General features: G+C 51.3%; 4 protein-coding genes across 4 annotated transcripts; 3 read left to right on the forward strand and 1 right to left on the reverse strand.

Annotated features, from left to right (window-relative positions):
- The first annotated feature begins 8,410 nt into the window (after window positions 1–8,410).
- On the forward strand, window positions 8,411–9,417 carry LOC146769050 (histone H1.3-like). The gene has a single exon (XM_085640535.1). The coding sequence runs from the start codon at window positions 8,720–8,722 to the stop codon at window positions 9,368–9,370; it is 651 nt and encodes a 216-aa protein (XP_085496661.1). The 5' UTR covers window positions 8,411–8,719; the 3' UTR covers window positions 9,371–9,417.
- A 709-nt stretch (window positions 9,418–10,126) lies between these two features.
- On the forward strand, window positions 10,127–13,511 carry LOC146769051 (histone H3). The gene has a single exon (XM_085640536.1). It carries the CDS (start codon window positions 10,127–10,129, stop codon window positions 10,535–10,537), a length of 411 nt encoding a protein of 136 aa, XP_085496662.1. The 3' UTR covers window positions 10,538–13,511.
- On the reverse strand, window positions 11,279–12,618 carry LOC146769052 (histone H2B 1.2-like). Its single transcript, XM_085640537.1, has one exon. It carries the CDS (start codon window positions 11,657–11,659, stop codon window positions 11,279–11,281), a length of 381 nt encoding a protein of 126 aa, XP_085496663.1. The 5' UTR covers window positions 11,660–12,618.
- Window positions 13,141–13,452, forward strand: LOC146769053 (histone H4-like). Its single transcript, XM_085640548.1, has one exon. The coding sequence runs from the start codon at window positions 13,141–13,143 to the stop codon at window positions 13,450–13,452; it is 312 nt and encodes a 103-aa protein (XP_085496674.1).
- Window positions 13,512–24,526: the final 11,015 nt, after the last annotated feature.

A 24,526-nucleotide genomic window follows, 5' to 3' on the forward strand; every position in this document is an offset into this window, starting at 1 on the left:
CAGTAACAGAACAAGGCCTGCAAGGCCTTTGGCCTGATTCCAGCCTCCTGGCACTAATTTACTGATACTTGTGACATTTGCAGGCGTTAGGCTTCAAGGGGACAAAGTCGCACCTTCTACCCGGGCTTATGGAGCTCCGCGCAGGGTGAGATATCAGGGTTCACCCCTGGCTGGAGGTGTGAAAATAAAGCACTTCACATACTCAGGAAAGTGTATTTAACTCCTTTAAAGTATCAGAATAATGCCTGCAAGGCCTTGGGTGTGTTTCCAGCCTCCAGGCACCAGTTTTACTGATAATTGTGACATTTGCCGGTGTTAGGCTTCATGGGGATGAAGTCGCACCTTCTACCCAGGGTTATGGAGCTCCGCGCAGGGTGAGAAGTCAGGGTTCACCCCTGGCTGGAGGTGTGAAAATAAAACACTTCACATACTCAGGAAAGTGTATTTAACTCCTTTACAGTATCAGAATAAGGCCTGCAAGGCCTTGGGTGTGTTTCCAGCATCCAGGCACCAGTTTTACTGATGCTTGTGACCTTTGCAGGTGTTAGGCTTCAAGGGGAGGAAGTCGCACCTTCTACCCAGGGTCATGGAGCTCCGCGCAGGGTTAGATTTCAGGGTTCACCCCTGGCTCAAGGTGTGAAAACAAAACACTTCACATACTCAGAAAAGTGTATTTAACTCCTTTACAGTATCAGGATAAGGCCTGCAAGGCCTTGGGTGTGTTTCCAGCACCCAGGCACCAGTTTTACTGATGCTTGTGACGTTTGCAGGTGTTAGGCTTCAAGGGGATGAAGTCGCACCTTCTACCCAGGGTTATGGAGCTCCGCTCAGGGTGAGAATTCAGGGTTCACCCCTGGCTGGTGGTGTGAAAACAAAACACTTCACATCCTCAGTAAAGTGTATTTAACTCCTTTACAGTATCAGAATAGGACCTGCAATGCCTTGGGTGTGTTTCCAGCCTCCAGACTCCAGTTTTACTGATGCTTGTGACATTTGCAGGTGTTAGGCTTCAAGGGGATGAAGTCGCAACTTCTACGCAGGGTTATGGAGCTCCGCGCAGGGTGAGAATTCAGGGTTCACCCCTGGCTGTTGGTGTGAAAACAAAACACTTTACATACTCAGTAAAGTGTATTTAACTCCTTCACAGTATCAGAACAAGGCCTGCAAGGCCTTGGGCCTACTTCCAGCCTCCTAGCACCAATTTACTGATACTTGTGACATTTGCAGGTGTTAGGCTTCAAGGGGATGAAGTTGCACCTTCTACCCAAGGTTATGGAGCTCCGCGCAGGGTGAGAATTCAGGGTTCACCCCTGGCTGTTGGTGTGAAAACAAAACACTTTACATACTCAGTAAAGTGTATTTAACTCCTTCACAGTATCAGAACAAGGCCTGCAAGGCCTTGGGCCTAATTCCAGCCTCCTGGCACCAATTTACTGATACTTGTGACATTTGCAGGTGTTAGGCTTCAAGGGGATAAAGTTGCACCTTCTACCCAAGGGTATGGAGCTCCGCGCAGGGTGAGATATCAGGGTTCAACCCTGGCTGGAGGTGTGAAAATAAAACACTTCACATACTCAGCAAAGTGTATTTAACTCCTTTACAGTATCAGAATAAGGCCTGCAAGGCCTTGGGTGTGTTTCCAGCATCCAGGAACCAGTTTTACTGATGCTTGTGACATTTGCAGGTGTTAGGCTTCAAGGGGATGAAGTCGCACCTTCTACCCAGGGTTATGGAGCTCCGCGCAGGGTGAGAATTCAGGGTTCACCCCTGGCTGTTGGTGTGAAAACAAAACACTTTACATACTCAGTAAAGTGTATTTAACTCCTTCACAGTATCAGAACAAGGCCTGCAAGGCCTTGGGCCTACTTCCAGCCTCCTAGCACCAATTTACTGATACTTGTGACATTTGCAGGTGTTAGGCTTCAAGGGGATGAAGTTGCACCTTCTACCCAAGGTTATGGAGCTCCGCGCAGGGTGAGAATTCAGGGTTCACCCCTGGCTGTTGGTGTGAAAACAAAACACTTTACATACTCAGTAAAGTGTATTTAACTCCTTCACAGTATCAGAACAAGGCCTGCAAGGCCTTGGGCCTAATTCCAGCCTCCTGGCACCAACTTACTGATACTTGTGACATTTGCAGGTGTTAGGCTTCAAGGGGATAAAGTTGCACCTTCTACCCAAGGGTATGGAGCTCCGCGCAGGGTGAGATATCAGGGTTCACCCCTGGCTGGAGGTGTGAAAATAAAACACTTCACATACTCAGGAAAGTGTATTTAACTCCTTTACAGTATCAGAATAAGGCCTGCAAGGCCTTGGGTGTGTTTCCAGCATCCAGGCACCAGTTTTACTGATGCTTGTGACATTTGCAGGTGTTAGGCTTCAAGGGGATGAAGTCGCACCTGCTACCCAGGGTTATGGAGCTCTGCGCAGGGTGAGAATTCAGGGTTCACCCCTGGCTGTTTGTGTGTAAACAAAACACTTCACATACTCAGTAAAGAGTATCTATCTCCTTCACAGTAACTGAACAAGGCCTGCAAGGCCTTGGGCCTAATTCCAGCCTCCAGACACCAGTTTTAATGATCCTTGTGACATTTGCAGGTGTTAGGCTTCAAGGGGAGGAAGTCGCACCTTCTACCCAGGGTCATGGAGCTCCGAGCAGGGTTAGATTTCAGGGTTCACCCCTGGCTCAAGGTGTGAAAACAAAACACTTCACATTCTCAGTAAAGTGTATTTAACTCCTTTACAGTATCAGAATAAGGCCTGCAAGGCCTTGGGTGTGTTTCCAGCATCCAGGAACCAGTTTTACTGATGCTTGTGACATTTGCAGGTGTTAGGCTTCAAGGGGATGAAGTCGCACCTTCTACCCAGGGTTATGGAGCTCCGCGCAGGGTGAGAATTCAGGGTTCACCCCTGGCTGTTGGTGTGAAAACAAAACACTTTACATACTCAGTAAAGTGTATTTAACTCCTTCACAGTATCAGAACAAGGCCTGCAAGGCCTTGGGCCTACTTCCAGCCTCCTAGCACCAATTTACTGATACTTGTGACATTTGCAGGTGTTAGGCTTCAAGGGGATGAAGTTGCACCTTCTACCCAAGGTTATGGAGCTCCGCGCAGGGTGAGAATTCAGGGTTCACCCCTGGCTGTTGGTGTGAAAACAAAACACTTTACATACTCAGTAAAGTGTATTTAACTCCTTCACAGTATCAGAACAAGGCCTGCAAGGCCTTGGGCCTAATTCCAGCCTCCTGGCACCAATTTACTGATACTTGTGACATTTGCAGGTGTTAGGCTTCAAGGGGATAAAGTTGCACCTTCTACCCAAGGGTATGGAGCTCCGCGCAGGGTGAGATATCAGGGTTCACCCCTGGCTGGAGGTGTGAAAATAAAACACTTCACATACTCAGGAAAGTGTATTTAACTCCTTTACAGTATCAGAATAAGGCCTGCAAGGCCTTGGGTGTGTTTCCAGCATCCAGGCACCAGTTTTACTGATGCTTGTGACATTTGCAGGTGTTAGGCTTCAAGGGGATGAAGTCGCACCTTCTACCCAGGGTTATGGAGCTCTGCGCAGGGTGAGAATTCAGGGTTCACCCCTGGCTGTTTGTGTGTAAACAAAACACTTCACATACTCAGTAAAGAGTATCTATCTCCTTCACAGTAACTGAACAAGGCCTGCAAGGCCTTGGGCCTAATTCCAGCCTCCAGACACCAGTTTTAATGATCCTTGTGACATTTGCAGGTGTTAGGCTTCAAGGGGAGGAAGTCGCACCTTCTACCCAGGGTCATGGAGCTCCGCGCAGGGTTAGATTTCAGGGTTCACCCCTGGCTCAAGGTGTGAAAACAAAACACTTCACATTCTCAGTAAAGTGTATTTAACTCCTTTACAGTATCAGAATAGGACCTGCAATGCCTTGGGTGTGTTTCCAGCCTCCAGACACCAGTTTTACTGATACTGGTGACATTTGCAGGTGTTAGGCTTCAAGGGGATGAAGTCGCAACTTCTACCCAGCGTTATGGAGCTCCGCGCAGGGTGAGAATTCAGGGTTCACCCCTGGCTGTTGGTGTGAAAACAAAACACTTTACATACTCAGTAAAGTGTATTTAACTCCTTCACAGTATCATAACAAGGCCTGCAAGGCCTTGGGCCTAGTTCCAGCCTCCTAGCACCAATTTACTGATACTTGTGACATTTGCAGGTGTTAGGCTTCAAGGGGATAAAGTTGCACCTTCTACCCAAGGGTATGGAGCTCCGCGCAGGGTGAGATATCAGGGTTCACCCCTGGCTGGAGGTGTGAAAATAAAACACTTCACATACTCAGGAAAGTGTATTTAACTCCTTTACAGTATCAGAATAAGGCCTGCAAGGCCTTGGGCCTACTTCCAGCCTCCTGGCACCAGTTTTACTGATACTTGTGACATTTGCAGGTGTTAGGCTTCAAGGGGATAAAGTTGCACCTTCTACCCAAGGGTATGGAGCTCCGCGCAGGGTTAGATTTCAGGGTTCACCCCTGGCTCAAGGTGTGAAAACAAAACACTTCACATACTCAGGAAAGTGTATTTAACTCCTTTACAGTATCAGGATAAGGCCTGCAAGGCCTTGGGTGTGTTTCCAGCATCCAGGCACCAGTTTAACTGATGCTTGTGACATTTGCAGGTGTCAGGCTTCAAGGGGATGAAGTCGCACCTTCTACCCAGGGTTAAGGAGCTTTGCGCAGGGTAAGATTTCAGGGTTCACCGCTGGCTGGAGGTGTGAAAATAAAACACTTCACATACTCAGGAAAGCGTATTTAGCTCCTTTACAGTATCAGAATAAGGCCTACAAGGCCTTGGGTGTGTTTCCAGCCTCCAGGCACCAGTTTTACTGATACTTGAGACATTTGTAGGTGTTAGGCTTCAAGGGGATGAAGTCGCACCTTCTACCCAGGGTTATGGAGCTCCGCGCAGGGTAAGATTTCAGGCTTCACCCCTGGCTGGAGGTGTGAAAATAAAACACTTCAAATACTCAGGAAAGTGTATTTAGCTCCTTTACAGTATCAGAATAAGGCCTGCAAGGCCTTGGGCCTACTTCCAGCCTCCTGGCACCAGTTTTACTGATACTTGTGACATTTGCAGGTGTTAGGCTTCAAGAGGATGAAGTCGCACCTTCTACCCAGGGTCATGGAGCTTCGCGCAGGGTAAGATTTCAGGGTTCACCCCTGGCTGGAGGTGTGAAAATAAAACACTTCACATACTCAGGAAAGTGTATTTAACTGCTTTACAGTATCACAATAAGGCCTGCAAGGCCTTGGGTGTGTTTCCAGCCTCCAGGCACCAGTTTTACTGATACTTGTGACATTTGCAGGTGTTAGGCTTCAAGGGGATGAAGTCGCACCTTCTACCCAGGGTTATGGAGCTCCGCGCAGGGTAAGATTTCAGGGTTCACCCCAGGCTTGAGGTGTGAAAATAAAACACTTCACATACTCAGGAAAGTGTATTTAGCTGCTTTACAGTATCAGAACAAGGCCTACAAGGCCTTGGGCCTACTTTCAGCCTCCTGGCACCAGTTTTACTGATACTTGTGACATTTGCAGGTGTTAGGCTTCAAGGGGATGAAGTCGCACCTTCTACCCAGTGTCATGGAGCTCCGCGCAGGGTGAGATTTCTGGCTTCACCCCAGGCTTGAGGTGTGAAAATAAAACACTTCACATACTCAGGAAAGTGTATTTAACTGCTTTACAGTATCATAATAAGGCCTGCAAGGCCTTGGGTGTGTTTCCAGCCTCCAGACACCAGTTTTACTGATACTGGTGACATTTGCAGGTGTTAGGCTTCAAGGGGATGAAGTTGCACCTTCTACCCAAGGTTATGGAGCTCCGCGCAGGGTGAGAATTCAGGGTTCACCCCTGGCTGTTGGTGTGAAAACAAAACACTTTACATACTCAGTAAAGTGTATTTAACTCCTTCACAGTATCAGAACAAGGCCTGCAAGGCCTTGGGCCTAATTCCAGCCTCCTGGCACCAATTTACTGATACTTGTGACATTTGCAGGTGTTAGGCTTCAAGGGGATAAAGTTGCACCTTCTACCCAAGGGTATGGAGCTCCGCGCAGGGTGAGATATCAGGGTTCACCCCTGGCTGGAGGTGTGAAAATAAAACACTTCACATACTCAGGAAAGTGTATTTAACTCCTTTACAGTATCAGAATAAGGCCTGCAAGGCCTTGGGTGTGTTTCCAGCATCCAGGCACCAGTTTTACTGATGCTTGTGACATTTGCAGGTGTTAGGCTTCAAGGGGAAGAAGTCGCACCTTCTACCCATGGTCACGGAGCTCCGCGCAGGGTTAGATTTCAGGGTTCACCCCTGGCTCAAGGTGTGAAAATAAAACACTTCACATACTCAGGAAAGTGTATTTCACTCCTTTACAGTATCAGAATAGGGCCTGCAATGCCTTGGGTGTGTTTCCAGCCTCCAGACACCAGTTTTACTGATACTGGTGACATTTGCAGGTGTTAGGCTTCAAGGGGAAGAAGTCGCACCTTCTACCCAGGGTCATGGAGCTCCGCGCAGGGTTAGATTTCAGGGTTCACCCCTGGCTCAAGGTGTGAAAACAAAACACTTCACATACTCAGGAAAGTGTATTTAACTCCTTTACAGTATCAAGATAAGGCCTGCAAGGCCCTGGGTGTGTTTCCAGCATCCAGGCACCAGTTTTACTGATGCTTGTGACGTTTGCAGGTGTTAGGCTTCAAGGGGATGAAGTCGCACCTTCTACCCAGGGTTATGGATCTCCGCGCAGGGTGAGAATTCAGGGTTCACCCCTGGCTGGTGGTGTGAAAACAAAACACTTCACATCCTCAGTAAAGTGTATTTAACTCCTTTACAGTATCAGAATAGGACCTGCAATGCCTTGGGTGTGTTTCCAGCCTCCAGACTCCAGTTTTACTGATACTGGTGACATTTGCAGGTGTTAGGCTTCAAGGGGATGAAGTCGCAACTTCTACCCAGGGTTATGGAGCTCCGCGCAGGGTGAGAATTCAGGGTTCACCCCTGGCTGTTGGTGTGAAAATAAAACACCTCACATTCTCAGGAAAGTGTATTTAGCTCCTTTACAGTATCAGAATATGGCCTGCAAGGCCTTGGGCCTACTTCCAGCCTCCTGGCACCAGTTGTACTGATACTTGTGACATTTGTAGGTGTTAGGCTTCAAGGGGATGAAGTCGCACCTTCTACCCAGGGTCATGGAGCTCCGCGCAGGGTGAGATTTCAGGGTTCACCCCTGGATGGAGGTGTGACTATGTGGAGTGTTTTGTTTTCACACCTCCAGCCAGGCATGAACCCTGAAATCTCACCCTGCGCGGAGCTCCTCAACCCTGTGTAGAAGGTGCAACTTCATCCCCTTGAAGCTGTACACCTCCAAATGTCACACATATTACTAAAACAGGTACCTGGAAGCTAGGGATGGGCCGGAGATCCTGAAGGCTAAGATCTGATACTGGGACTGGTGTTCATGTACGTTCTGGACTATGTGAAGTGTTCTGTTTTCTTCCCCTACCTCCGTCCAAATTAGCAGCAGGCCTCGATCAGGCTACAGGGCGCAGAATATCATTTCTGGTCTCAGGTCTCCCTCGTGATATACCATTGGATTCAGGAGTGGTCCCCACTCCAGCGATAGGGCTCAGTAGAACAGTTGTAGTCACATGCCTCACTCTGTACTGTACTATTCAGTTCCGCAGTGGGCCTCCCCCCGGTCATAGGCTCAGCGTCTGACATACAGTAACTCACTCTGTCTACAGATGTCACCTCAGACGTACACCTAGCTCCAGCTTTAAAAATCAGCTCAGTAGAGTGCCTCCATGCCGGTACTGGGGTCACCATTTCAGGTGCATTCCCACCCTCTGCTCTCACTTGGGGTGTTTTTAAACATGTAGGCCTAACTCGGCCGCCTTCCTTCGTTGTGTCACTGTATTTATTTTATTTAGTCTGCGCCCGCCTCCTCTGGCTCGGCGCTCGGCAGTGAATGCCCTCTGCCTGCATGTGAAGCTGCCAGCACACGGCCGCCTGGTGATGCATGCGAGGCCGGAGCCAGGGCCGTGCCCCGCTGCTTGTAAAAGGCCTCCGGTTGCGCCCCCCCCAGCCGTGGGTGCCACAGCCGAGGGTGCAGGCGCCGGGCTGGGGGCTCCCTGGCATTGTTTCCACCCCGCGCTCGGCCGGCGGAGCCCTGTGTTACTTCGGCCCGTTCCAGAACGCGCTCCCCGCGGCCCCCGCAGCCCCACTGTGACGCCGCAGGGCCCGCTCCCTGCAGGAGCCCCCTCCCTCCCGCGGGCCGCCGCTCCCGGCCGCAGGAGGCGAGAGTGGACCGGGGAAAAGGGGCCGGGAGCCCGGGATTTCAGGCATGGAGGCGTCCGCCGTCGGGGGAGCGCCGAGTCTCCCCGCGGATCACAAGCCAGGGACGAGGGGTGGATCCGAAACGGGGGCAGGCCCGGGAGAGGGCCGAAGCTGGGCTCCTGGTCATACATGTGTGGAAGCGCGTGTTTAACTGATTGTGCTTTAAAACGTGGATAATCGGAAGGTAGGAAACACAAAAGTCAGCTCGGAGCAGAGAGCCGAGTGTGCCTCGCAGAGCCCTGTCTGCTCGCGACCAATCAGAGGCTGGCTCCTCCCTGTATATATTCACGGGGCTCGGGCCGAGAGGGACATTTCTGTTCTGTGACAGCGCCCGCGCCGAGACTTGCATTGCAATGGCCGAAACCGCTCCAGCCGCCGCGGCGCCTCCCGCTGAGGTCGCCCCCAAGAAGAAGCAGCAGAAGAAGACAGCGGGGGCCTCCAAGGCCAAGAAGCCTTCCGGCCCCAGCGTGGCCGATCTGATCTTGAAGGTGGTGACCGCCTCTGCCGAGAGGAAGGGAGTCTCCCTGTCGGCCATGAAGAAGGGGCTGATCGCCGAGGGCTACGATGTGGACAAGAACAAGAGCCGGGTCAAGGCCTCCGTCAAGAGCCTGGTCAGCAAAGGCGCCCTGGCCCAGCTGAAGGGCACCGGGGCCTCCGGATCCTTCAAGGTGAACAAGAAGCAGCTGGAGGGCAAGAAGGCGGCCAAGAAGGCGGCCGCCAAGACCAAGAAACCAGCGGCCAAGAAAGCTGCCCCTGCTGCCAAGAAGCCCAAAAAGGCTCCCGCGGGGGTCAAGAAGAGCCCGAAGAAGGTCAAGAAGCCAGCGGCAGCAAAGAGCCCCAAGAAGCCCAAGGCTGCCCCCGCCAAGAAGGCTGCCAAGAGCCCAGCGAAAGCCAAGGCGGCGAAGCCCAAAGTGGCCAAGAAAAGCCCTGCCAAGGTAGTCAAACCCAAGGCAGCCAAGCCCAAAGCAGCCAAGCCCAAGAAGGCAGCGCCCAAGAAGAAGTAAGGGCTTGCACCGAGACACTGCAAACACAACGGCTCTTTTAAGAGCCATCCACCCGGTCTAGAAGAGAGCTTGTTCACCCCCACCCTTTCACCCCGCGTGCACACTTCTCAATAATAATAAACGGCACAGTAAATCCCTAGCGCACCTTTACACACGCGAGTGCCGTGTGTGATCTTGGTCATATGAACGGCTCTTTTGGTGCTGCGTGGATTGGAATCTTTATAACAAAGAAAGAAGGGGGTCTGGGAGTTATTAGACCTCAGTTTATAATAAATGTGAGATAACGTGTGCCTTGGTGCTTTCACTGTATCCGGGCAGACTCGAAGTGGTGTCTGCATAAAGCAGACGATTGTGAACGTGAAATCGAGCGCAGTCAACGGCGGCGTGTTCCAGGGTGACCAAGGGCGGTACACTTAAAACATCCTGGTCTCCTCGCCCAGTTGATCGGGGGCGAGTGGTTCGTGTGACTACAAATGAGTGGATGGACACGGAGACAAAGGTTGACCGAAGCGCGGGCTTCGGCTCCAACGTACATCGTCCAATCGGAGGGTGTCTTTTTCTCCACAGCTCATTGGAGAGGCAGGCTACAGCCTCCGGTTGAGTAGCCAATCGTTGCACACCGCGGGCTGTTTTCAAACCTGGGGCGGTCGCTTCAGCCAACCAGAGCAGCCCTCCGTCTTCGAGTGCATAAATAGGGCTCTTGCCTGCTCGAACTCCATTCTTCCTCGCTCGTCGTTGAGAGAGACCGCTCCCGCCATGGCCCGCACCAAGCAGACAGCCCGCAAGTCCACCGGCGGCAAAGCGCCTCGCAAGCAGCTGGCCACCAAGGCTGCCCGCAAGAGCGCCCCTGCCACCGGTGGAGTCAAGAAGCCTCACCGCTACCGACCCGGCACTGTGGCTCTCCGCGAGATCCGCCGCTACCAGAAGTCCACCGAGCTCCTCATCCGCAAGCTGCCCTTCCAGCGCTTGGTGAGGGAGATCGCCCAGGACTTCAAGACCGACCTGCGCTTCCAGAGCTCCGCCGTCATGGCCCTGCAAGAGGCCAGCGAGGCCTACCTGGTCGGGCTCTTCGAGGACACCAACCTGTGCGCCATCCACGCCAAGAGGGTGACCATCATGCCCAAGGACATCCAGCTGGCCCGTCGCATCCGAGGCGAGAGGGCCTAAGGAGACACCGACCCGAACAACCACCACAACGGCTCTTTTAAGGGCCACCACCCTGTCACCTACGAGCTTCTCTTATCTGCCATGTTCTACAGGTGTGGGTGGGTGGGCTGGCTGAGAGTACCCCGAGTACTGGGTAACTTATACCGGCACTGGGAAACTTATACCGGCACTGGGAAACTTATACCGGCACTGGGAAATCCGAGCACTCGGTGTGCACAGCCACCTCTTCAATTAATAAAGCGCTTTGTTTGGGTAGAGGGTCGTGCTGGGATCCGCTGGTCACAAGCCAGCGCTGTGGGGCATCTGTACATCGGGTTTATGTGTCCCGATTTCGGGAGCCTTTGCCCTGGGGCGGATGTTAGCCGTTGCCCCTGGTCTTAAAGTACAAACACAACGTGACACCCGCACACACTAAAACTGGTCGCAGGAAACAATAAGCCCGGGGGCAGCCGTGCGAGTTCCGCGTGGGCTTTATTTAACGTCATCGTTACATTACAGTGCTTGTGTGACACTTGGTCCCAAAGAGGGCTCATTCATATAAACATGCTTATTAAAACGGGTTGCCTGCTCCATCGTCCCTCGGTCTGCAGCAAGCCCCGTGAGAGCGGGTCTTGTGCGCTCAACATTACCGTTTAAAACACTTCTTTCTCCGGTCATAAATGAAGCACATTAGCTCTTAGGGGAGGACGTGAGTGGCCCTTAAAAGAGCCGTTGTGTTAGTTGGGGATGCGCCTCGAAGCCTTACTTGGCGCTGGTGTACTTGGTGACGGCCTTGGTGCCCTCGGACACGGCGTGCTTGGCCAGCTCTCCGGGCAGCAGCAGACGCACTGCGGTCTGGATCTCCCGGGAGGTGATGGTGCGCCGCGAGTTGTAGTGGGCCAGGCGGGAAGCCTCCCCGGCGATGCGCTCGAAGATGTCGTTCACGAAGGAGTTCATGATGCCCATGGCCTTGGAGGAGATGCCGGTGTCCGGGTGCACCTGCTTCATCACTTTGTAAATGTAGATAGCATAGCTTTCCTTCCTGCTCCTCTTGCGCTTCTTCCCGTCCTTCTTGGGCGGCTTGGAGAGCGCTTTCTTGGAGCCCTTCTTGGGAGCCGGCGCGGACTTGGCTGGTTCAGGCATGGTCGACAATCTGCACCGCTTCCTGTGGAGCCGAGAGAAATAAGGCAGGCGAGCCCGGCACTTGTATTTATAGGCTGGCCGTGTAAAGTAGCTGCTTCTCTGCTCTCCCGTCTCATTGGCAGGCTCAGGCAGGGCCCCCACTTCCCTTTGTAATGCGGTACTGGAACTTTGATTGGTGAAAAGGAAGCCCTCCTCCCTCCAATGAGAAGAACTATCAGAGCCTAGCTGTCAACCAATCAGAAGCGCCCGAAGTCTTTATATCGCCGGAGTCCCGCAGAACAGCAGTACTATTCTTTCTGTTGTGTGAGTGAGCCCCTGCATCGATCGCCATGTCTGGACGCGGAAAGCAAGGAGGAAAGGCCCGCGCTAAGGCCAAGACACGCTCTTCCAGAGCCGGGCTCCAGTTCCCCGTGGGCCGTGTGCACAGGCTGCTCCGCAAGGGAAGCTACGCCGAGAGGGTGGGCGCCGGTGCCCCAGTCTATCTGGCTGCAGTCCTGGAGTACCTGACCGCTGAGATCCTGGAGCTGGCCGGCAACGCGGCCCGGGACAACAAAAAGACCCGCATCATCCCCAGACACCTCCAGCTGGCCATCCGCAACGACGAGGAGCTGAACAAGCTGCTGGGCCGAGTCACCATCGCCCAGGGAGGAGTCCTGCCCAACATCCAGGCCGTGCTGCTGCCCAAGAAAACCGAGAGCCACAAGGCAGGGGGCAAAGCAAGCAAGTAAAGGCCCGCAGACCACCGTGGAAACGCACCCTAAACACAAAGGCTCTTTTCAGGGCCAACCACAGACTCCATCAAAGAGCGTATCCGTGGCCAAGGTGTTACTCTGGCGGCTTCATAGTTGCGGCAGCGCCCGCACCGTCGCTACATAGGAGGGCATGCACAAGCCCTCGGACGTACACGTAGATCTTGGCCCCCGTCCCAAAACCTAGCTTGAGGCCCACAATAATAATGTTTTTGTAAAAAAAAAAAAAATGTACATTTTAATAGGGGCAGTTTACAGACTTGCCACAACCGGGCGTGACATGTGGACAGTGTTACGGGGTGGCGGGCGGCCGCACACAGCTGGGTGCTGCCGGCGAGGCCGTTAACCTGTTTGCTCCATTAACACTTTTCAGAGCCTTCTGTTCATGGTGGGAGCGGGCACCGAGCGCCAGGGTTAGGCGGGCCGCGGTGACGAGTGGGGGCCCGGGAAGGGAGGCGCGTGTGTGTGTGCTTGACTGTGATCTATGCCCCGGCGGCAGCTGCAGAGCCCACGACAAAGAGGCGGCTGGGAGCGCGCTCTTTTTCAAACGGCAACGGCCGCTCCAGCCCCCGCTCCCTGCAGAGGGCGGTCCGGGGCGGGCTCCCTCGCCATCCTTTGAGTCACGTGGGCCGCTTGCAGCGCCCTAGCTGGTCCGGCACAGCTCCTCCATATAAGCAGCCGCCGCTGGCCGCGGCCCTCATTTCTGCTCAGTCACAGCACCGACAGGAGACCATGTCTGGACGCGGTAAAGGAGGGAAGGGGCTCGGCAAAGGCGGCGCCAAGAGGCACCGCAAGGTGCTCCGGGACAACATCCAGGGCATCACCAAGCCAGCCATTCGCCGCCTGGCTCGCCGTGGCGGGGTCAAGCGCATCTCCGGCCTCATCTACGAGGAGACCCGCGGGGTGTTGAAGGTTTTCCTGGTGAACGTGATCCGGGACGCCGTCACCTACACCGAGCACGCCAAGAGGAAGACCGTCACCGCCATGGATGTGGTCTACGCCCTGAAGCGTCAGGGTCGCACCCTCTACGGATTCGGCGGGTAAACACTCGGCTTGCCCACGGAAAAAACAAAACAAAACCCAAAGGCTCTTTTAAGAGCCGACCACGATGTCATGGGAGAGCTGTGTCTATGCGCTAGGGCTGCTTTCTAGGCCCACAGCGGGTCGAGTGAGGGGTGCATCAGGGGAAATTCTCCGCAGCCACCCTGCCATGCAAGGCACTGTCCCGGGGCCAGGGTGCCTTCCTGGAGCCCCGGCATGGGGGTCCAGGGGCGCGTTCATCCCAGTCCAGCCCATGGGGCCGCTATCCTGAAGCCCTGTACTGGGCACCTAAGGCGGGTATAGCCCGGCCCAGGGGCCCGCCATCCTGGAGCCCTGAACTGGGGACCTAAGGCGGGTATAGGCCGGCCCAGGGGCCCGCCATCCTAGAGCCCTGTACTGGGGACCCAAGGCGAGTTTGGCCCGGCCCAGGGCCGGTCATTTCTCCCTCGACTATTAAGCCCCCACGTAGTGGGGGCTTACAGAACACGGACGAGGGACAAAGGTTAGAGTTAGCCGCGCCGGGAGCGCGGCCGGCCATCTGGTCGCCGAGTTGCGCGACCAGATGGCCCTCGGAGCTGAGCGACCAGATGGCCGGGCGGCGGATGGGCGGCGCTAACTCTAACTTTTGTCTCCCGCTCGGGCGCTGTAAGCCCCCACTCCGTGGGGGCTTAATAGTCAGTAAAATAGAGTTCCCATGCAGGGCCATGGGGTGTGGGATCCTCATTTTTTTTGTGATCGATCGTGACCGATTTCGGGACCCTCTGGGCCTCTAAGCACCTGTTTTAGTACTTTTTTTTTATTTATTTATTTATTCTTTTGTTGGCATTTTGGTTCAAGGGGACCATGGCACTACTTCTACCCAGGGCAATGGAGCTCCGCTTCGGGTAACATTTCAGGTTTTCCCCCTTAGCTGGAGATGGGCCCCAATAAAAAAAAAAAATCGCAATAATAATATAATACATATATTTTTATTTTTTTATTTTTTTTTCGCCCAAAAATGAAATAATGTCCTTCACAGTATCTGGTCCATTTTATTAGCCTCCAGTCACCCCTTTAACAATGTTTAATACAAAAATAAAAATAAAGTACTAACATTTTAGGTCCAAGGGGACGAAGTCACTTTTTCTACACAGGGCTATGGAGCTTCGATTGGGGTAATATTTCAGGATTTAACCCTCGGCTGGAGGTGGGAAAAAAAACTTCACTCAAAAGGTACACAAAGCCCTTTACATTATCAGATCCAAGACTTCAGTGTCTCGGGCCCATTTCTAGCCTCCAGGCGCTTGATTTATTCTTTTTATGACATTTTGAAAATTACAGGTTTAAGGGGACACAGTATCTCCTTCTACCCAGGGCTATGGAGCTCCGCGCAGGGTGAGATTTCAGGGTTCACCCCTGGCTGCAGGTGTGAAGATAAAACACTTCACATAATCAGGAAAGTGTATTTAGCTGCTTTACAGTATCAGAACAAGGCCTGCAAGGTCTTGGGTTTGTTTCCAGCCTCCAGGCACCAGTTGTACTGATCCTTGTGACACTTGGAGGTGTTATGCTTCAAGGGGATGAAGTCGCACCTTCTACCCAGGGTCATGGAGCTCCGCACAGGGTGAGATTTCAGGCTTCACCCCTGGCTGGAGGTGTGAAAATAAAACACTTCACATACTCAGGAAAGTGTATTTAACTCCTTTACAGTATCAGAATAAGGCCTGCAAGGCCTTGGGTGTGTTTCCAGCATCCAGGCACCAGTTTTACTGATGCTTGTGACATTTGCAGGTGTTAGGCTTCAAGGGGATGAAGTCGCACCTTCTACCCAGGGTCATGGAGCTCCGCGCAGGGTGAGATTTCAGGGTTCACCCCAGGCTTGAGGTGTGAAAAATATACACTTCACATACTCAGGAAAGTGTATTTAGCTGCTTTACAATATCAGAATAAGGCCTGCAAGGCCTTGGGCCTACTTCCAGCCTCCTGGCACCAGTTTTACTGATACTTGTGACATTTGTAGGTGTTAGGCTTCAAGGGGATGAAGTCGCACCTTCTACCCAGGGTTATGGAGCTCCGCGCAGGGTGAGATTTCAGGGTTCACCCCTGGATGGAAGTGTGAAAATAAAACACTTCACTTACTCAGGAAAGTGTATTTAACTCATTTACAGTATCAGAACAAGGCCTGCAAGGCCTTGGGTTTGTTTCCAGCCTCCAGGCACCAGTTGTACTGATACTTGTGACACTTGGAGGTGTTATGCTTCAAGGGGATGAAGTCGCACCTTCTACCCAGGGTCATGGAGCTCCGCGCAGGGTGAGATTTCAGGCTTCACCCCTGGCTGGAGGTGTGAAAATAAAACACTTCACATACTCAGGAAAGTGTATTTAGCTGCTTTACAGTATCGGAATAAGGCCTGCAAGGCCTTGGGCCTACTTCCAGCCTCCTGGCACCAGTTTTACTGATACTTGTGACATTTGTAGGTGTTAGGCTTCAAGGGGATGAAGTCGCACCTTCTACCCAAGGTTATGGAGCTCCGCGCAGGGTGAGAATTCAGGGTTCACCCCTGGCTGTTGGTGTGAAAACAAAACACTTTACATACTCAGTAAAGTGTATTTAACTCCTTCACAGTATCAGAACAAGGCCTGCCAGGCCTTGGGCCTAATTCCAGCCTCCTGGCACCAATTTACTGATACTTGTGACATTTGCAGGTGTTAGGCTTCAAGGGGATAAAGTTGCACCTTCTACCCAAGGGTATGGAGCTCCGCGCAGGGTGAGATATCAGGGTTCACCCCTGGCTGGAGGTGTGAAAATAAAACACTTCACATACTCAGGAAAGTGTATTTAACTCCTTTACAGTATCAGAATAAGGCCTGCAAGGCCTTGGGTGTGTTTCCAGCATCCAGGCACCAGTTTTACTGATGCTTGTGACATTTGCAGGTGTTAGGCTTCAAGGGGATGAAGTCGCACCTTCTACCCAGGGTCATGGAGCTCCGCGCAGGGTGAGATTTCAGGGTTCACCCCAGGCTTGAGGTGTGAAAAATATACACTTCACATACTCAGGAAAGTGTATTTAGCTGCTTTACAATATCAGAATAAGGCCTGCAAGGCCTTGGGCCTACTTCCAGCCTCCTGGCACCAGTTTTACTGATACTTGTGACATTTGTAGGTGTTAGGCTTCAAGGGGATGAAGTCGCACCTTCTACCCAGGGTTATGGAGCTCCGCGCAGGGTGAGATTTCAGGGTTCACCCCTGGATGGAAGTGTGAAAATAAAACACTTCACATACTCAGGAAAGTGTATTTAGCTGCTTTACAGTATCAGAATAAGGCCTGCAAGGCCTTGGGCCTACTTCCAGCCTCCTGGCACCAGATTTACTGATACTTGTGACATTTGCAGGTGTTAGGCTTCAAGGGGATGAAGCCGCACCTTCTACCCAGGGTTATGGAGCTCCGCGCAGGGTGAGATTTCAGGCTTCACCCCTGGCTGGAGGTGTGAAAATAAAACACTTCACATACTCAGGAAAGCGTATTTAGCTGCTTTACAGTATCAGAATAAGGCCTGCAAGGCCTTGGGCCTACTTCCAGCCTCCTGGCACCAGTTTTACTGATACTTGTGACATTTGTAGTTGTTAGGCTTCAAGGGGATGAAGTCGCACCTTCTACCCAGGGTCATGGAGCTCCGCGCTGGGTGAGATTTCAGGCTTCACCCCTGGCTGGAGGTGTGAAAATAAAACACTTCACATACTCAGGAAAGTGTATTTAGCTCCTTTACAGTATCAGAATAAGGCCTGCAAGGCCTTGGGCCTACTTCCAGCCTCCTGGCACCAGTTTTACTGATACTTGTGACATTTGCAGGTGTTAGGCTTCAAGGGGATGAAGTCGCACCTTCTACCCAGGGTCATGGAGCTTCGCGCAGGGTGAGATTTCAGGGTTCACCCCTGGATGGAAGTGTGAAAATAAAACACTTCACTTACTCAGGAAAGTGTATTTAACTCATTTACAGTATCAGAACAAGGCCTGCAAGGCCTTGGGTTTGTTTCCAGCCTCCAGGCACCAGTTGTACTGATACTTGTGACACTTGGAGGTGTTATGCTTCAAGGGGATGAAGTCGCACCTTCTACCCAGGGTCATGGAGCTTCGCGCAGGGTAAGATTTCAGGGTTCACCCCTGGCTGGAGGTGTGAAAATAAAACACTTCACATACTCAGGAAAGTGTATTTAACTGCTTTACAGTATCACAATAAGGCCTGCAAGGCCTTGGGTGTGTTTCCAGCCTCCAGGCACCAGTTTTACTGATACTTGTGACATTTGCAGGTGTTAGGCTTCAAGGGGATGAAGACGCACCTTCTACCCAGGGTTATGGAGCTCCGCGCAGGGTGAGATTTCAGAGTTCACCCCTGGATGGAAGTGTGAAAATAAAACACTTCACATACTCAGGAAAGCGTATTTAGCTGCTTTACAGTATCAGAATAAGGCCTGCAAGGCCTTGGGCCTACTTCCAGCCTCCTGGCACCAGATTTACTGATACTTGTGACATTTGCAGGTGTTAGGCTTCAAGGGGATGAAGCCGCACCTTCTACCCAGGGTTATGGAGCTCCGCGCAGGGTGAGATTTCAGGCTTCACCCCTGGCTGGAGGTGTGAAAATAAAACACTTCACATACTCAGGAAAGCGTATTTAGCTGCTTTACAGTATCAGAATAAGGCCTGCAAGGCCTTGGGCCTACTTCCAGCCTCCTGGCACCAGTTTTACTGATACTTGTGACATTTGTAGGTGTTAGGCTTCAAGGGGGTGAAGTCGCACCTTCTACCCAGGGTCATGGAGCTCCGCGCAGGGTGAGATTTCAGGCTTCACCCCTGGCTGGAGGTGTGAAAATAAAACACTTCACACACTCAGGAAAGTGTATTTAGCTCCTTTACAGTATCAGAATAAGGCCTGCAAGGCCTTGGGCCTACTTCCAGCCTCCTGGCACCAGTTTTACTGATACTTGTGACATTTGCAGGTGTTAGGCTTCAAGGGGATGAAGTCGCACCTTCTACCCAGGGTCATGGAGCTTCGCGCAGGGTGAGATTTCAGGGTTCACCCCTGGATGGAAGTGTGAAAATAAAACACTTCACTTACTCAGGAAAGTGTATTTAACTCATTTACAGTATCAGAACAAGGCCTGCAAGGCCTTGGGTTTGTTTCCAGCCTCCAGGCACCAGTTGTACTGATACTTGTGACACTTGGAGGTGTTATGCTTCAAGGGGATGAAGTCGCACCTTCTACCCAGGGTCATGGAGCTTCACGCAGGGTAAGATTTCAGGGTTCACCCCTGGCTGGAGGTGTGAAAATAAAACACTTCACATACTCAGGAAAGTGTATTTAACTGCTTTACAGTATCACAATAAGGCCTGCAAGGCCTTGGGTGTGTTTCCAGCCTCCAGGCACCAGTTTTACTGATACTTGTGACATTTGCAGGTGTTAGGCTTCAAGGGGATGAAGTCGCACCTTCTACCCAGGGTTATGGAGCTCCGCGCAGGGTGAGATTTCAGGGTTCACCCCTGGATGGAAGTGTGAAAATAAAACACTTCACTTACTCAGGAAAGTGTATTTAACTCCTTTACAGTATCAGAACAAGGCCTGCAAGGCCTTGGGTTTGTTTCCAGCCTCCAGGCACCAGTTGTACTGATACTTGTGACACTTGGAGGTGTTATGCTTCAAGGGGATGAAGTCGCACCTTCTACCCAGGGTCATGGAGCTCCGCGCAGGGTAAGATTTCAGGGTTCACCCCTGGCTGGAGGTGTGAAAACAAATCACTTCACATACTCAGGAAAGTGTATTTCACTCCTTTACAGTATCAGAATAGGGCCTGCAATGCCTTGGGTGTGTTTCCAGCCTCCAGACACCAGTTTTACTGATACTGGTGACATTTGCAGGTGTTAGGCTTCAAGGGGATGAAGTCGCACCTTCTACCCAGGGTCATGGAGCTCCGCGCAGGGTTAGATTTCAGGGTTCACCCCTGGCTCAAGGTGTGAAAACAAAACACTTCACATACTCGGGAAAGTGTATTTAACTCCTTTACAGTATCAGGATAAGGCCTGCAAGGCCTTGGGTGTGTTTCCAGCACCCAGGCACCAGTTTTACTGATGCTTGTGACGTTTGCAGGTGTTAGGCTTCAAGGGGATGAAGTCGCACCTTCTACCCAGGGTTATGGAGCTCCGCTCAGGGTGAGAATTCAGGGTTCACCCCTGGCTGGTGGTGTGAAAACAAAACACTTCACATACTCATTAAAGTGTATTTAACTCCTTTACAGTATCAGAATAGGACCTGCAATGCCTTGGGTGTGTTTCCAGCCTCCAGACTCCAGTTTTACTGATACTGGTGACATTTGCAGGTGTTAGGCTTCAAGGGGATGAAGTCGCAACTTCTACCCAGGGTTATGGAGCTCCGCGCAGGGTGAGATATCAGGGTTCACCCCTGGATGGAAGTGTGAAAATAAAACACTTCACTTACTCAGGAAAGTGTATTTAACTCATTTACAGTATCAGAACAAGGCCTGCAAGGCCTTGGGTTTGTTTCCAGCCTCCAGGCACCAGTTGTACTGATACTTGTGACACTTGGAGGTGTTATGCTTCAAGGGGATGAAGTCGCACCTTCTACCCAGGGTCATGGAGCTTCGCGCAGGGTAAGATTTCAGGGTTCACCCCTGGCTGGAGGTGTGAAAATAAAACACTTCACATACTCAGGAAAGTGTATTTAACTGCTTTACAGTATCACAATAAGGCCTGCAAGGCCTTGGGTGTGTTTCCAGCCTCCAGGCACCAGTTGTACTGATACTTGTGACACTTGGAGGTGTTAGGCTTCAAGGGGATGAAGTCGCACCTTCTACCCAGGGTCATGGAGCTCCGCGCAGGGTGAGATTTCAGGCTTCACCCCTGGCTGGAGGTGTGAAAATAAAACACTTCACATACTCAGGAAAGTGTATTTAGCTGCTTTACAGTATCGGAATAAGGCCTGCAAGGCCTTGGGCCTACTTCCAGCCTCCTGGCACCAGTTTTACTGATACTTGTGACATTTGTAGGTGTTAGGCTTCAAGGGGATGAAGTCGCACCTTCTACCCAGGGTCATGGAGCTCCGCGCAGGGTGAGATTTCAGGCTTCACCCCTGGCTGGAGGTGTGAAAATAAAACACTTCACATACTCAGGAAAGTGTATTTAGCTCCTTTACAGTATCAGAATAAGGCCTGCAAGGCCTTGGGCCTACTTCCAGCCTCCTGGCACCAGTTTTACTGATACTTGTGACATTTGCAGGTGTTAGGCTTCAAGGGGATGAAGTCGCACCTTCTACCCAGGGTCATGGAGCTCCGTGCAGGGTAAGGTTTCAGGCTTCACCCCAGGCTGGAGGTGTTAAAATAAAACACTTCACATACTCAGGAAAGTGTATTTAGCTGCTTTACTGTATCAGAATAAGGCCTGCAAGGCCTTGGGCCTACTTCCAGCCTCCTGGCACCAGATTTACTGATACTTGTGACATTTGTAGGTGTTAGGCTTCAAGGGGATGAAGTCGCACCTTCTACCCAGGGTCATGGAGCTCCGCGCAGGGTGAGATTTCAGGGTTCACCCCAGGCTTGAGGTGTGAAAATAAAACACTTCACATACTCAGGAAAGTGTATTTAGCTCCTTTACAGTATCAGAATAAGGCCTGCAAGGCCTTGGGCCTACATCCAGCCTACTGGCACCAGTTTTACTGATACTTGTGACATTTGCAGGTGTTGGGCTTCAAGGGGATCAAGTCGCACCTTCTACCCAGGGTTATGGAGCTCCGCGCAGGGTGAGATTTCAGGGTTCACCCCATGCTTGAGGTGTGAAAATAAAAGCTTCACATACTCAGGAAAGTATATTTAGCTCCTTTACAGTATCAGAATAAGGCCTGCAAGGCCTTGGGCCTACTTCCAGCCTCCTGGCACCAGTTTTACTGATACTTGTGACATTTGCAGGTGTTAGGCTTCAAGGGGATGAAGTCGCACCTTCTACCCAGGGTCATGGAGCTCCGCGCAGGGTGAGATTTCAGGCTTCACCCCTGGCTGGAGGTGTGAAAATAAAACACTTCACATACTCAGGAAATTGTATTTAGCTGCTTTACAGTATCAGAATAAGGCCTGCAAGGCCTTGGGCCTACTTCCAGCGTCCTGGCACCAGTTTTACTGATACTTGTGACATTTGCAGGTGTTAGGCTTCAAGGGGATGAAGTCGCACCTTCTACCCAGTGTCATGGAGCTCCGCGCAGGGTGAGATTTCTGGCTTCACCCCAGGCTTGAGGTGTGAAAATAAAACACTTCACATCCTCAGGAAAGTGTATTTAACTGCTTTACAGTATCATAATAAGGCCTGCAAGGCCTTGGGTGTGTTTCCAGCCTCCAGGCACCAGTTTTACTGATACTTGTGACATTTGCAGGTGTTAGGCTTCAAGGGGATGAAGTCGCACCTTCTACCCAGGGTCATGGAGCTCCGCGCAGGGTGAGATTTCAGGGTTCACCCCTGGATGGAAGTGTGAAAATAAAACACTTCACATACTCAGGAAAGTGTATTTAACTCCTTTACAGTATCAGAACAAGGCCTGCAAGGCCTTGGGCCTACTTCCAGCCTCCTGGCACCAGTTTTACTGATACTTGTGACATTTGTAGGTGTTAGGCTTCAAGGGGATGAAGTCGCACCTTCTACCCAGGGTCATGGAGCTCCGCGCAGGGTGAGATTTCAGGGTTCACCCCAGGCTTGAGGTGTGAAAAATATACACTTCACATACTCAGGAAAGTGTATTTAGCTGCTTTACAGTATCAGAATAAGGCCTGCAAGGCCTTGGGCCTACTTCCAGCCTCCTGGCACCAGTTTTACTGATACTTGTGACATTTGTAGGTGTTAGGCTTCAAGGGGATGAAGTCGCACCTTCTACCCAGGGTTATGGAGCTCCGCGCAGGGTGAGATTTCAGAGTTCACCCCTGGATGGAAGTGTGAAAATAAAACACTTCACATACTCAGGAAAGCGTATTTAGCTGCTTTACAGTATCAGAATAAGGCCTGCAAGGCCTTGGGCCTACTTCCAGCCTCCTGGCACCAGATTTACTGATACTTGTGACATTTGCAGGTGTTAGGCTTCAAGGGGATGAAGCCGCACCTTCTACCCAGGGTTATGGAGCTCCGCGCAGGGTGAGATTTCAGGCTTCACCCCTGGCTGGAGGTGTGAAAATAAAACACTTCACATACTCAGGAAAGCGTATTTAGCTGCTTTACAGTATCAGAATAAGGCCTGCAAGGCCTTGGGCCTACTTCCAGCCTCCTGGCACCAGTTTTACTGATACTTGTGACATTTGCAGGTGTTAGGCTTCAAGGGGATGAAGTCGCACCTTCTACCCAGGGTCATGGAGCTTCGCGCAGGGTGAGATTTCAGGGTTCACCCCTGGATGGAAGTGTGAAAATAAAACACTTCACTTACTCAGGAAAGTGTATTTAACTCATTTACAGTATCAGAACAAGGCCTGCAAGGCCTTGGGTTTGTTTCCAGCCTCCAGGCACCAGTTGTACTGATACTTGTGACACTTGGAGGTGTTATGCTTCAAGGGGATGAAGTCGCACCTTCTACCCAGGGTCATGGAGCTTCGCGCAGGGTAAGATTTCAGGGTTCACCCCTGGCTGGAGGTGTGAAAATAAAACACTTCACATACTCAGGAAAGTGTATTTAACTGCTTTACAGTATCACAATAAGGCCTGCAAGGCCTTGGGTGTGTTTCCAGCCTCCAGGCACCAGTTTTACTGATACTTGTGACATTTGCAGGTGTTAGGCTTCAAGGGGATGAAGTCGCACCTTCTACCCAGGGTTATGGAGCTCCGCGCAGGGTGAGATTTCAGGGTTCACCCCTGGATGGAAGTGTGAAAATAAAACACTTCACTTACTCAGGAAAGTGTATTTAACTCCTTTACAGTATCAGAACAAGGCCTGCAAGGCCTTGGGTTTGTTTCCAGCCTCCAGGCACCAGTTGTACTGATACTTGTGACACTTGGAGGTGTTATGCTTCAAGGGGATGAAGTCGCACCTTCTACCCAGGGTCATGGAGCTCCGCGCAGGGTAAGATTTCAGGGTTCACCCCTGGCTGGAGGTGTGAAAACAAATCACTTCACATACTCAGTAAAGTGTATTTCACTCCTTTACAGTATCAGAATAGGGCCTGCAATGCCTTGGGTGTGTTTCCAGCCTCCAGACACCAGTTTTACTGATACTGGTGACATTTGCAGGTGTTAGGCTTCAAGGGGAAGAAGTCGCACCTTCTACCCAGGGTCATGGAGCTCCGCGCAGGGTTAGATTTCAGGGTTCACCCCTGGCTCAAGGTGTGAAAACAAAACACTTCACATACTCAGGAAAGTGTATTTAACTCCTTTACAGTATCAGGATAAGGCCTGCAAGGCCTTGGGTGTGTTTCCAGCACCCAGGCACCAGTTTTACTGATGCTTGTGACGTTTGCAGGTGTTAGGCTTCAAGGGGATGAAGTCGCACCTTCTACCCAGGGTTATGGAGCTCCGCTCAGGGTGAGAATTCAGGGTTCACCCCTGGCTGGTGGTGTGAAAACAAAACACTTCACATACTCATTAAAGTGTATTTAACTCCTTTACAGTATCAGAATAGGACCTGCAATGCCTTGGGTGTGTTTCCAGCCTCCAGACTCCAGTTTTACTGATACTGGTGACATTTGCAGGTGTTAGGCTTCAAGGGGATGAAGTCGCAACTTCTACCCAGGGTTATGGAGCTCCGCGCAGGGTGAGATATCAGGGTTCACCCCTGGATGGAAGTGTGAAAATAAAACACTTCACTTACTCAGGAAAGTGTATTTAACTCATTTACAGTATCAGAACAAGGCCTGCAAGGCCTTGGGTTTGTTTCCAGCCTCCAGGCACCAGTTGTACTGATACTTGTGACACTTGGAGGTGTTATGCTTCAAGGGGATGAAGTCGCACCTTCTACACAGGGTCATGGAGCTTCGCGCAGGGTAAGATTTCAGGGTTCACCCCTGGCTGGAGGTGTGAAAATAAAACACTTCACATACTCAGGAAAGCGTATTTAACTGCTTTACAGT

The sequence above is a fragment of the Triturus cristatus genome, unplaced genomic scaffold (genome assembly GCF_964204655.1).
Source record: "Triturus cristatus unplaced genomic scaffold, aTriCri1.1 SCAFFOLD_486, whole genome shotgun sequence".
In the NCBI taxonomy this organism is placed as follows: domain Eukaryota; kingdom Metazoa; phylum Chordata; class Amphibia; order Caudata; family Salamandridae; genus Triturus; species Triturus cristatus.